This window comes from Apodemus sylvaticus, chromosome 2 (assembly GCF_947179515.1).
Source record: "Apodemus sylvaticus chromosome 2, mApoSyl1.1, whole genome shotgun sequence".
Classification (NCBI taxonomy): Eukaryota; Metazoa; Chordata; class Mammalia; order Rodentia; family Muridae; genus Apodemus; species Apodemus sylvaticus.
Genome location: NC_067473.1, coordinates 139,684,838 through 139,698,069, shown reverse-complemented (window position 1 = coordinate 139,698,069; position 13,232 = coordinate 139,684,838). Strand labels below are relative to the sequence as shown.

Sequence of the window (13,232 nt, the reverse complement as noted above, 5' to 3'; positions counted from 1 at the left end):
GAGAACATCAACCTAACCTCTGTCCCAGAGCAGAAACTCTCTCTGAGTCCTCAACAGATGCTCAGTCCCATTTGAACCAAAGGAAGCAACTGGATGCAGAAGTAACAAACCAGGTCTCAGTTGGGACCAAGCTCTTTACAACTAAAGCACTCTGTTCACTCTTGACCAAGTCCCACAGACCTGACTAGGGGAAGGTACTGATCACTGTCTCTGTAGGCATCCTGCAGGAGCTCAGGAGTCTGTTGGAAACACAAAGCCCCAAGTCCCACATCAGATATACTGTCCTTGGGATGCAAAATATTGATCCAAACCAGAGTTAGCAAGTAATCAGCCAGCTCCAAGTAGCCAGGTACACCCTCAGCTCTATTCTGACTCCTCTAGTGGCAGGGAAGAGGGATGAACAGAGTCCCATGCATAGGCACAAAGGTGGGTGCCCGAGAAGGGAGGGGGCCGGGAGGGGGGATGAGAAGTGTTGCTAGAGCTTGTCTTGCACTGTTGATTTGAGACCTGGCCCTGAGTTAGCTTTCTTCTCATTGAGCAATATGCCTGCTCCATTTGGTAGGTAGCAAGAGGCCCCACATGGCCCCTGAGAAGCACAACTCTACAAATTCACTCTACAGACAGACACTCTGCAGTTTTCCAGATGTGGGTTCAAATCCTAGTCTGGCCTGGTTTCCTACCCTCTCTACAGAGAAGGTGCCCAGCTGTCAAATCGGAACAATAACACTGCCCACATCACAGGGTTGAACCTATGACCCTATCAGAAGACCAGGTACAAGGCAGCCAAGAAATCTTGAAACTGTAAATATCAAAGGGGCAGTAAAGATTCACATTATAGTTCAAAAAAAAGAAGAAAAACAAAACAAGCAAATAAAAAAAAACCCAAACAAACAAAAATACCCTCTGAGGATAGATCAGCTTCCTCTCACGAAAACAAATGCTTGAGATAATCAACCTATGAAGAGAACTGGTTGGCTCACAGTTTTGGAGCTCATGACTGGTCAACCTGCAGCCGAGAAGTACTTTAGGACAAGAGTAAGAGCTTGTGGTGGGACAGTCAACGCAACAGGAAACAGGAGAGAACCTCCTCCCCCACCCCCACCCCAAACACCTAAAGTCTCACTAGGCCACACCTCTTAAAGGTACCACCATATCCTTGTTGCCCAAGCCTTTCAAATATGACCCTTTGGGGGCTAATCAAGATCCAACATGTAGCAAAAAGTTGAGACCAGACACAGCCCAAAGTTCCAGGGAGAAGACAAACTTTTATAGAATAGCAGACTTGTGTAGTCTGGAAAGAGATTACAACATGAGACAGCACACTGAAAAGATCAGAGGCCAGTTGACTTGAAATGTCATCAATGAAAACACTTGTTCGGCTGGGAACCATGAAACGTCATACCAGGAAAAACACTGACTCCTCTACAACTGGCTTTTGCTAGAGATCAATATTACAGATGTGGGGCCAGACAGGCAGGGCAATTTGTGGTACTTCCGCATGCCCAATGTCTAGGTGAAAAGACAAAAGTAGAAGGCCGCTGTAATAAATACTACTCTAGGGGGCTGGAGAGATGGCTCAGCGGTTAAGAGCACTAACTGCTCTTCCAGAGGTCCTGAGTTCAATTCCCAGCAACCACATGGTGGCTCACAACCATCTGTATAGTGATCCGATGCCTTCTTCTGGTGTTTCTTAAGACAGCTACAGTGTACTCCTAAATAAACTAACTAAAATAAATAAATAAACAAACAAACAAACACCACGCTAGAAGGTCATAGGGTTATAGTTTACATATATCTCCAGTCTATAGATGCAGCTCTGATTGACATATTTGGGGAGGACACAGAAAAGGGCAGAGTAGTTGTGCTGGGGCCAGGCTGCCTGGTTTCCATTCTGTCTCTGTCATTTCTATCTATATAATCTTGAACCAAACACTAAACCTCTTCTATTTTCTGATTTAACTAATTTAAGACTGAACAAAGTACTCAGAACCATTTGTTTGGGTTTATAAAAGGCAGGTTATTAACATGGAAAAATAGGACAAAACTTTATTTTGTTTTAATCCATGACCCCAAAAAACAAAAGGAAGCTTTTGGTACAATCCAACGCCGATTCTGACACAGTATCCTTCTCTGGCTCCAGTGCACTAGTTACCCTAGTCCGATTTTCTCACAAAGTTATCTTAAGCTCAAGTGATTCACCACAGGTTCATCTTCATTGATGCCCTCAAGACAGGATTATAAAAACCCTTTGCCAAAAGAAAAGTCCTTAATCAACCACTACATACTGCTGTCAGGAGGACCATACAATGATATGACAATTTGACCCAATTACTCTGGCTGGGACTTCAAAATCCATTTGTTCTTAAATGGAGGAAGCCACATCACATCAGTGGGATTGAATTTGATGACATGGTAATCATATTTATTTTGCTGGGAACATTTTCAGGATAAAACAGCTGAAAATTATTCTCCATTAGCAAGTGAATTAACTATTAGGGTAAGTGAATATGAAGGAGACACTTGAGTTCTATTTGCTAAGGGTGACTCAAATATTCAAAACTGAATGGACTCAGGCAGGAGAGTACCTGTGTCCACTCATTATGCAAGAGGCCTCAGACACACAACCTCATATCTTCAAGAAAGTGGGCAGAAACACAGGAGCTACTGGAAGAAGTGTGTGGGACTCCCGCAATAATCAAGCTACAGGAACCAGCCCCACTGATTGTGTAACACCCTGGAAGCATTCTAGGTTGCCCAGGGAATTGATTTAAATTACAGCTTTGTTCCCTTTCAATGGAGTCTGTTGGTGCAAGATTGAGATAAGCTAGCAAATCTGAAATGAAGATTATAAAAACCTACTAATCTTTTCATTAAATTTGAATTGACTTTGTGAATAAAGAACAAGTTGCAAGAGCCTCTCCTACAAGGCAGCTTCACACAGGGACAATATCTTCAATATGCCCCATGGCATGATTCTGACACGTACCTTAAACAGACTGACTGGTTTTTTCCCTTACCTAACAAGACAGCCAAAGAGTCAGCTCTGCATTCCTGTCATGGATTAAAATCAGAAGAACAAACAAAATTTAAGTTAGGCCCTCCCCTTTGCATGAGGGTATTTAAAACTAAATAAGATATGGGTTCATTCCTTGGATGCCTTGCCAAAAAGGAGGGATAGGGAAGAATGTTGCTTAGCAACAATTAAAACAATGTGCAGCAAAGGAACAGGGTTTGAAAGAAAGCTAAGCCAGCAAGCTTGTTATAGTCACCCTGGAAGACCTTTGTGACCCAAGATCCTGGCTGTGTCTCCTGCTGGCCTCGGGGTTAAAGTCTGGCTGTTTCCTTTTTATCTAGACAGAGACAACTTGTAATCCCAGGGAAATGGGAATCTACTTCTAGGCAGCTCCAGGCTCCTGAATACCAATGCTTTCTTGTGAAATATAAACCTGCCCATTTCTAGTCCTGGCTGCAGTGTCTGGAGCTGAAATGGATATGGGGAGATACTTCACTAACCCTGCACTTAACGAACAGGGAAGCAGACATATAAAGACAGGATGGTTCCTCCGAGAGAATGAGGCGGTTTGTGGTAAACACTGGCCAGCCTCTAGCTCTGGCCCCAGATGGCACCTTTTCTTAGTGTCCTACCTAGACCTAAACCACAAGCCAGTCAAGGATCCAGTAAGTAGGCTCTGACAATTTGTATCACTGACCTTGAAATAGGCCACTCCCAGTGGAGACACCTACCATCGTTGCCAGGAAGTTTCAAGGCTAATTACAAAGTGGATGGACCAAATATAAAACACTTCATTCCTTCTTTCCCTATTAAGACAGCTTATTAAATCTCCAAGACCCCTCAGGGAGGAATTGACATCCTGCAAGCACTCTGGAAATGGAGAACAAAGGGTCTGGCAAGAGGAAAAAGGCCAGAGGCTTAGACCTCAAATCCATAGCTACACACTGGGCCTCAGACCAACTCACAGAAGAAAGCAAGTAACATTTCTCCCATGTTCATCCCAAGAAGTAGACTGTCAGGCTGTCCTGTCTCAGGGCCCAGGCTGAGGAACCAGAGACTTTCAGCCAACAGCCAATTTGAAATGCTCAGACACTGGCTACACACTGTCTTGGGCTACACCCTTAATGGCACCAAAATATACCCGAATCAGTAGACATTATACATATTCCTGAGGTTGTGTTGTAAAGATTCATTGTACCAAAAGGTCCAAGCTGCTGCCTGTCTGTCTGCCTGCCTACATTCCTTCCCTCCCTCCTTCTCTCCTTCCTTCCCTCCCTCCCTCCCTTCCTTCCTTTTTTCTTCTTAGCCTTCCTCCTCATTGAAATAATCCTAAATAAAAGCTAGGAAGAATTCAAGAACAGAGAAGTAACATCTCGTCTAGTCCCAGTGACAAGGGTCATGCCCTTACAGAACCATTAGGCTAGGGGTTCAAAAAAATCTATAGGGCAAAGCATGGGAAAGGATGGGGTCTAGCCCTCAGGACTCTGGCATTCAGGTGTGGCAGGACACTGGACCAGTTCCTAACATCTGTTAACCTGAAGAGCATGAGCTAGCTCTGGGGAGGCTGCAGAGGCAGAGAGAAGGCACATAGGAAGAGTATCCTTATCTACTCTGCCCCGCCCCATAGGGCATAGGAAAGCACTGACCGCGCCCTTCCCCTTGCATATATAACTGCTGTGGTGTGGGAACAGATGACTTCCCAGAGAATGCTGGTAACTTCTGTCCCTGGAGAATAAATGGCCTGTAGTGGCACACAGAAGGAAACCAATAAATGTTGGTTGAATAAATAACAACCAGCCTTGGAAGGGCAAGTGACTGTCTATGAGAAAGTTACACAACTTTCTGGATCCTTCATTTCCTCATCTGCATAATGGGAACATAAAGATCTACTGTAAGGAAGTGGATCACACACAGAGATTAGGAAGAACTCATTTCTCAGGACAATGCTTTGTACAAAGTGGATGATCTATCAATGTGATCAACTGTTATAAATGAAGTGGGTCAGTCTCTCCAGAAATCCTTAAGGTTCTTTTTGAGGTTGGTGCTTATTTGTTTGTTTAGGTTTATTTTGGGGTTTTTTTGCTTTTGTTTTTGTTTTTCCAGACTGGGTTTCTCTATGTACTCTATGTAACAGAGCCCTAGCTATCGTGGACTTGATTTGTACCAGACTGGCCTCAAACTCACATCCATCTGCTTCCCTCTGCCCCCCACACGCTGGGATTAAAAGCTTGCGCTACCATACCAGCTACGGAGACTACTGTTCAACTCCACTTGCTGTCCATGCCACGGGCCATCAGCTGGTGCACAATGTTACCTCGGTCATACACCGGCTTAGGAGGAATAACAGCATTTGAAATCTGTCACACTGTGGAAGACACAGGAACCCAAGGACAGGGGAGACACGCAGAACCTGATGCTGGGCTCCCCCAACTCAGGGACCTACTCAAAGGATTTGAGCTTGTCTCCTTCACTCTTTCCTTCCCAATTTCCCTTTCTCCAACCCTACCCCTTCTTACCCCGCTGTCCTTCCTCTCCCCCCCTCCCTCTCTGTGAGCCAGGGTACCCCTCTGCAGTCCTGGCAGGCCTGAACTCACAGTCCTCCTCTCTCAGCCTCCTGAGTGCTGGGATTACAGTATGTAGCTCCACAATGCCTGCCTTCCCAGCTTAGATGCAAACTTCTCTTCTAACAGCTTCTTTCAGAAGCTCAACAGTTTCTATAAAGCTAAACGCTGCAGTGCAGTTAATGCTGATACTGCAACATATGTCCAAGGTCAAGGATCTGAGGCCAAGGTGGTTCTGGTACAGTGAAAATGTTCAGGACAAAAACTTGACCATTGCCCCAGTGTAGAAAAGAGATTACACAATAGATGGTGTAACCAATTCTATACAAGCCTGCCTGATTCCCTCAAAGTCTGCAAACCATTCTCTCTATTCCAAGAGCCCTGGAGGTTATTAATGCGAAAGGAACAGAGGCCTGGGAGGAAAAGGGGGGTCTGGCTGTCAGTTTCCATCTTTCCTTTAGAGAACGTGCTTTTTATATTTAGTATCTTCAAGGGGGAGAAGTGTGAAGGGATGGGAAGGGCAAAAGATAATACAGAGAAAGGAATTCACTGACCACAAAGTTTCTATTCCTGGTTTCAATCTGATGTTTGTCTTCCTTATTCTTTCTATAGTATGGGCAAAGCTAACTCCCATCACAGAAATCAGTGACTGCCGCACTGTGCACAGACTCTAGCACACTCATATGCTATCACACTGACAAAAACAACCAAACAAAAAAAACAACCAAACAGCAAACCACCAAGGTACCTAATGACTCCAGATCTCAGCTATTTCTTGTCATCACACAGAGAACGACGCAGTTGATATTCATTCAGATGATGAGAAAGATTGGCCTTGTAGGAAACAGATGTACAAGTTTACACACACACACACACAGTTTGGGGGGGACAGGAGATATGGACAAGGAAATCACACACATGAAAAAAATTCATTTTGGAAATGTACTTGAACGAATCAGAGAAAAGCAAGGACACTCAGTGCTTAGCCCTTCCTTCTGCATCTACTGTACAAAAGAACAGCCCTGGGGTGTTAGGATTCTGTCTAAGCTCCATCCCACACTTACCTGGCAACAGCCAGGTATAACCTGTCCCATAGACCTGGCCCACTATAAAAAGGGCTACTTGCACCTCCTCTCTCTCTCTCTCTCTCTCTCTCTCTCTCTCTCTCTCTCTCTCTCTCTCATCGTTCTCGCCTCCTCTTGGGCTCTCTTCACTTCCCCCCTCTCGTAGTCATGGCCAGCCTCCACTTCTCTACCCTCTCTTCTCTTCTCTTCTCTTCTCTCTCTCTCTCTCTCTCTCTCTCTCTCTCTCTCTCTCTCTCTCTCTCTCTCTCTCTCTCTTCTGCCTTTCTCTGCCTCCATTATACCATTAACTCCCATCCTCTGCCCTGAATAAATTCTATTCTACACCATGTCTCTGTGTGTGTGTGGTCCCTCAGGGGGAAGAGGTGCCTGGGCATGGGCCTGCCTAGGTACCCCCTTCCCCCACACCACCGTGCCACACTCCCTAAACCCCTCTCTCTCTTTTTATGCCCCCTTCATTTGGTGCCAAAACCTGGGAACAAACCCATCACGTGGGACCAAGGAGCCATGCGTCCTAAGCACGGTGTTTAGCCACATTCCCTTCAGTTCTGTTACCTTTGTAAGGAAGGAAATATCCACGGCCCCATTCTCTAGGTAGGCAAACAAGCTCAGAAAATTGGCCTCTCAAGTACACTCGACTTGTATGCGACAGCAATGGACCTGGAATCTAGACTGGGGAGTCCTTGTGTGCCCCCTACACTGGAGACAGGGCAAGGCAGAGTAATGGTAGACAATGCTCATGTCACTGAAGGAGTCATGCCTTCTAATACCATGATTATGGGTTCCATCTAGGAACTGGGTAAGGTAAGACAGACAGGGTAAACATGACGAAGACTTACTAAGCACTACATTACTCTTTTCTTTTTCTCATTTTATTGTTCTGCTTTTGCTTTGATGCACAGCAGGTGCACAGTGTGATGTTTCAACTCATGGTCATAGGAATCTAATCAGTGCCCTTAGCTTATCTGTCACCAGAAATAGTTCCGGTTTTGTTTCTGTTTTCTTTTTGTGCTACTAGAGGTCAAATCCATGCCCTCATGAATGAGGCAAGAATTCTACCATGGGGCCACATTCTACCCCTTTATAACTTCTTTGTGATTCAAATATCTAAAACCATCTCTTCTAGGTAGTTCTAAATGCTTGCTGTGTGAGAATTAGCCATAACCACCCTACTCTACATTACAATACACCAGTCCCCCCGTCTCTCCTAACCTTGTACCCACTAACCTCTCTCATCTTTCCCCCTTTAACCTCTCTGTGGCCTCTGGTAACCGCTGTTTTACTCTGTTTTTTTTTTTTAAATTATCTTTAATCTTTTTTTACAGTCCAATCATTATTGGTCCAGCCTCCAACAGTTCTTTATTACGCTCAATTTTTATGAGGTAATATTTTAGGATTCTCTATGAGTAAAAGCATCATGATTCTCTATCTGTCCCTGGCTTGCTTCCTTGCCCCAATGTCTTCCAGGTCCACCTACCTTGTCACAACTGACAACATTTTGTCTAGTACTAAATTCCTCACACACATTTATCTTTGATTAAAGTTGATGTAGCCAGGTACACAGAGGTGACTTTGGTCAGGGTCATACAGGTAAAAATCTGTGTAAGTTTGATTTGAAGCTCACTGGTCTAAGGTTCCGTATTATTAAACAGCAGGGTTGCAAATCACGCAAAGAACTCCCCAAAGTCAGAAGTCATGAGGAAAGCAGACAATAGACAGGCTCCTTCTAATCCCCATTTACTAAAGAACAGTTTATAATGGTTCTCAATATGGGAGATCAGTTGGCAAGCCAGCAATGAGAACCAGTGCAAATCCAAGTGACTCAACATAGCTCTGTTGATTGCTTGGATAAAGACTCCATCATCCCATAGAGCTGCTGGCCAGGATCTATCTTTTTCCAAATGTGTTTGTTTCAACTGCAGTTGCAAAGGTTCCGTGAACAAAACCATGGACCAGATACATCTGCAAATTAATCTGCCCATGCACAATTTCTAAGCCACCGAAATGATCTCGTACTTCAAAATGTACTTATAGTTGGAAAGGCAACAATCTCTTCCAAAAGAGAGATCTTTTTCTTCATGTGGTGATGGGGAGGAATTCTTGACATAGACAAGCTACACCACAGCTGAAGAGATGTTTTCAAAAACATTTAAAGTATTTCCTGCCCAAGCCTCATGGTGGAGAAGTCTCCAGCTCTATGTCAGCCTGCGGAGGCAGGTTTGCCGGGCTTCTTACCTACATGCAGGCCAATCAGTCTTAGCGCTCAGAGCTTAGGAAGATCTGACCTATATTCATGAAGCCTGCAGCACAACTTATTTTGAACCAGATGTCCCCACTATCACAAAGCAGTTAACAGCCTAGAAACTACCTAGAAAAGTCAATAAACTAAGCCACTGCCAGGTTCCTACCTGTAGAACTAAGTCAGGGCATAAAAGGAGATTGATTGTTTCCAAATGGACTTCTCCAGACTGATGCTTTGATTTCAAAACAGTCTCTTCAAATCAGACACCAGAGACACACCCAAGTGAGACCCACACTGACCATAGTACCATGGAACACGCAAAGCTTCTGACATTCTCTGCAGCGGTCCTATTTAATGTCCTCACCCTGTATCCAAATAGTCACTTGATCATTTGTGATGAAAAATCTGGGAGACATGATGTTAAATGAAATGAGGCAGGCACATAAAAACAAATACTGTATAATAATCTCACTTATTAGTGAAATCTTAAAAACTTAAACTCAGAGAGGCAGACAGTAGGAAAGAGATTATCAAGGCCTGGGGTTAAGATGGCGGGTTGTTGAGGGTATCCATCAAAAGCTACAGCCTCTCACTTAGATGAGAGGAACACACCCAGAAGATTGATTGTACAACATGGTGACAACAGACATCAACACAAACTGAACACTTGTATGCCTCACAACACAAAAGCAACTCAAAGAAACCCATGTTAACTAGCCCAAGTTAGGTATTCTGCAAGGTTTACCAATTTCAAATCATACATAGCACAATTTTGTTGACTTAAAAATAAAAAATATTAATGTGTAAGAATATGTTTAAAATAATACTGAGTAGCCAATTGGTTTACGTTATTCATTGCATTAAATTCTCTTCCAGGCCCTGCTTGACCCCTGTGGCTAGGATGGAACAGGAGGTCCCCCTGGACTAGCACCTGCTCTGACAAGAATCCTGTCTCAGTGTTGCAGGCTCAAAAGCCAAGCTTAGATTAGCCCTTCCCTCAGCAAGGAAGTCGGTGGATTATAGCTATTAGCAATGGTTCTTAACTGTGGTTGCACAAGAGAATTACCCAGGGAGCTTTAAAAAAATCCCAATGCCCAATTAAATCCACAACGCAGCGGGTGGGAGCAGTTATTGGTGTTTTTCATAGCTTTATGGGTGAGTTCTCTGTGCAGTCAAACTTGAGATCCAAACTCCTACTCCCTCCTGCTTCTAGCCATGTGACCTCAGGTGACACACTGTGGTAGGAGTCTAACCACGCCCTTCCGAGTTGTGGAGGAGATATTGACCCTCTAACTGAGCTAGCACAGGCAGTATCCTCTCTCAGCACAGTGACCAACATGGACAACATTGGGTCAGGAATTGACTCTCTAAGTGACATTACGGTCATTAGATAAAATCTTTCATTTCTGATCCACTCAAGATTTTGTTTTTGAACAAGACATGGGGAGGGGTTATGAAATAAAACTCAGCAGAAGCAAGAGCTCCTTCAAGTTTCTGGGACTCACTTTTTTAAAAATAGTTTTCCCTCATCTTCAGGTGAAAACATTCTCCTGATAGCCTCGTGCCAACTGGATCCAGCTCAACACCACCATGCATCCAGATGGCTCCTTTCCATCTGAATGTCTGCCTTCCATTGCATCCTAGTTTCTTTAGCTTTCATCCAGAGGAATCAAACAGTTTCTAAATCGCTCAACAGAGAGAATCTAGAACTCAAATGACAGAGTCTGCAAACAGTGAGAGCTGAACTCTCTATGACCAAGGTCACCAGTCAAGTGGGTGCCTAGGCCCACTAGCAAGAAGAATCGATTGTCAGCAGGATGGCCGAATGGTTAAGGCATTGCATTCAAGATCCAAGAGACAGAAGTCTGCAGGGGTCTGAGCCATTCACTCCCAGTGGGACTTCAGTAAGTATGCATTTCTCCTTTTTGTAAGGGAGAAAGAAAATGCCTTCCGGTTCTGCCTGATCATTTGAGTCTAATCCTTGAGACTCACATGGTGAAAGGAAAAAAAAAACAACTCCATCAAAATGTCCTCTGACCTCACCCAGAGATGGGCACAAGTGCACACACACAAAATTAATAAACAAATCAATGTACCTTTTAAACACTTTTGGAAGCCTTAAAAAAAAGTCAGTGCTGACTGGGGTGCAATGGTATATATACCTTTAATCCCAGCACTCAGGAGACTAAGAGAGGGAGTTAAAGGCCAGTCTAGCCTACACACTGAATTCCAGGACAGCCAGAACTATCTAATGAGATTCTGTTTAGAAAACAAGCAAGCAAGCAAACAAACAAAAAGAATACCCAACTGTAGGTCGCGAGCATCTATAGAACAATCTTCTCCAGACAGTTCTAAGATGTGGCTCAAACTGAGAACGACAACCACATACTACCACTGTCACAACAGGCAACAGAAACAAAGCAGTGGCAGCTTAAGATACCAACCAACTCTATTCAAATACTCCCTTCAATAAACTGAGCTACCTTCTGAGAAAAACTAAAAGCTCTGGGTCACAGAAGGTGACATGAATAGGAACATTGCCCTGCTGTTCCTTGCTGCTCAAGTACAAGTGCACTAGTCAAGAATGTCTCGTTCCAGGTAAGGCAGCTAAGAATTATCAAGGCCCCAAGAGAAATCATGAGATCTGCTGAAAAAACTCATGCTCCTTGCGACTGGATCCTTAAATCCCATTTGTTTGGAGACACAGCTATGCTAATGAAAAGCTTTAAGATGCATGAGAACTTGGCAACACATATTCTGTAGACAAACTAAGGCCCTAATACAAGCCATGCCAATCTTGACCGAGGATTTATTTACGCATTTTTTCGAGAAGTTTTAAAGCCAGGACTTAAGTATCTTTTTCAAAATCAGATTTCAAGTAAGTAAACCTAAGGTTGCTACAGAAAAGGATAAAGGACTGGAAGCAGGGAAGGCAGGAGGGGGAGGGCCAGCTGGCCTCACAGGCACAGCAACACCCTTCCAAAACAATCAAGTAAGTGAAGGCGACCACTCCATCAAAGCCACAACTTTACCTCTGAATTTCTTGGGTGGATTGTTAAGGTCCCCGGCTTCTGGCTGTACAACGCATCGGTCATCAACCAAGCTGCAAGAGAAAATTGAAAACAAAAAACCTAATCAATGCTGTATCAAAACCAATCCTAGGGAAATAAGACCCTCAATAAGCATTATGTGAAAATGGAGTAGCCCAGGGCTTTTCCTATGCAAAATGTACAATGCCATGTCCCTCTGGCAGGGAGCTCTTGGCCAAGGAGGTTTCCTACGAATGGACTGAAATAAATTTAACCCAAGGGCCAGCACTCTGTGATGAACAGGTCTAGTTACTGTTTTCTGCAGCGCTCTTTCCCAGAACCACATCTGTGAGAGATCTGCACACAGTATGCAACATTGCTGGATCTAGAAGACACAGGAACAGGTCAATGCATTGGCCTAATGGGCGCAAGGAGCCAACCCTGTGCCAGGGACTATACCAAGTCCTGACAGGAGGACTAAAAGGGAGCCAAGTCTCGGTCCTGAAAGAGCTCAAGGCCTAAGTATAGAAGCCATAAATGCAAACTAATAAATAAGGTATAATCTAGGAAGGAAGAAAGGAGAACAGTCAGGAGCCATCCGTGCCAAACGCCTTCTGAAGCTTCAAACAGAGGAAAATATATCAGAGCCAAAACAGAGGGGAAGGGATGAAAACTGGAGCATCTTTAGGTGGAGAGTACCCAGTGAGTGGAGCATCTTTAGGTGGAGAGCACCCAGTGAGTGGAGCACCTTTAGGTGGAGAGCACCCAGTGAGTGGAGCACCTTTAGGTGGAGAGTACCCAGTGAGTGGAGCACCTTTAGGTGGAGAGCACCCAGTGAGTGGAGCGCCTTTAGGTGGAGAGCACCCAGTGAGTGGAGCACCTTTAGGTGGAGAGCACCCAGTGAGTGGAGCACCTTTAGGTGGAGAGCACCCAGTGAGTGGAGTACCTTTAGGTGGAGAGCACCCAGTGAGTGGAGTACCTTTAGGTGGAGAGTACCCAGCGAGTGGAGCATCTTTAGGTGGAGAGTACCCAGTGAGTGGAGCATCTTTAGGTGGAGAGTACCCAGTGAGTGGAGCATCTTTAGGTGGAGAGCACCCAGTGAGTGGAGCACCTTTAGGTGGAAAGTACCCAGTGAGTGGAGCACCTTTAGGTGGAGAGCACCCAGTGAGTGGAGCACCTTTAGGTGGAGAGCACCCAGTGAGTGGAGCACCTTTAGGTGGAGAGCACCCAGTGAGTGGAGTACCTTTAGGTGGAGAGCACCCAGTGAGTGGAGTACCTTTAGGTGGAGAGCACCCAGTGAGTGGA

The 13,232-nt window shown here is 44.7% G+C and overlaps 1 protein-coding gene across 9 annotated transcripts in view; it reads right to left on the bottom strand.

The window, feature by feature from the left end:
• Positions 1-13,232, bottom strand: part of Itpr1 (inositol 1,4,5-trisphosphate receptor type 1) — a 331,083-nt gene that overhangs the window by 290,681 nt on the left and 27,170 nt on the right. For all 9 annotated transcript variants that reach the window (XM_052174461.1, XM_052174469.1, XM_052174462.1 and 6 more), the window contains exon 4: positions 11,931-12,001. In XM_052174461.1, coding sequence (XP_052030421.1) covers positions 11,931-12,001 — 71 coding nt within the window. The remainder of the gene's footprint in view (positions 1-11,930; positions 12,002-13,232) is intronic.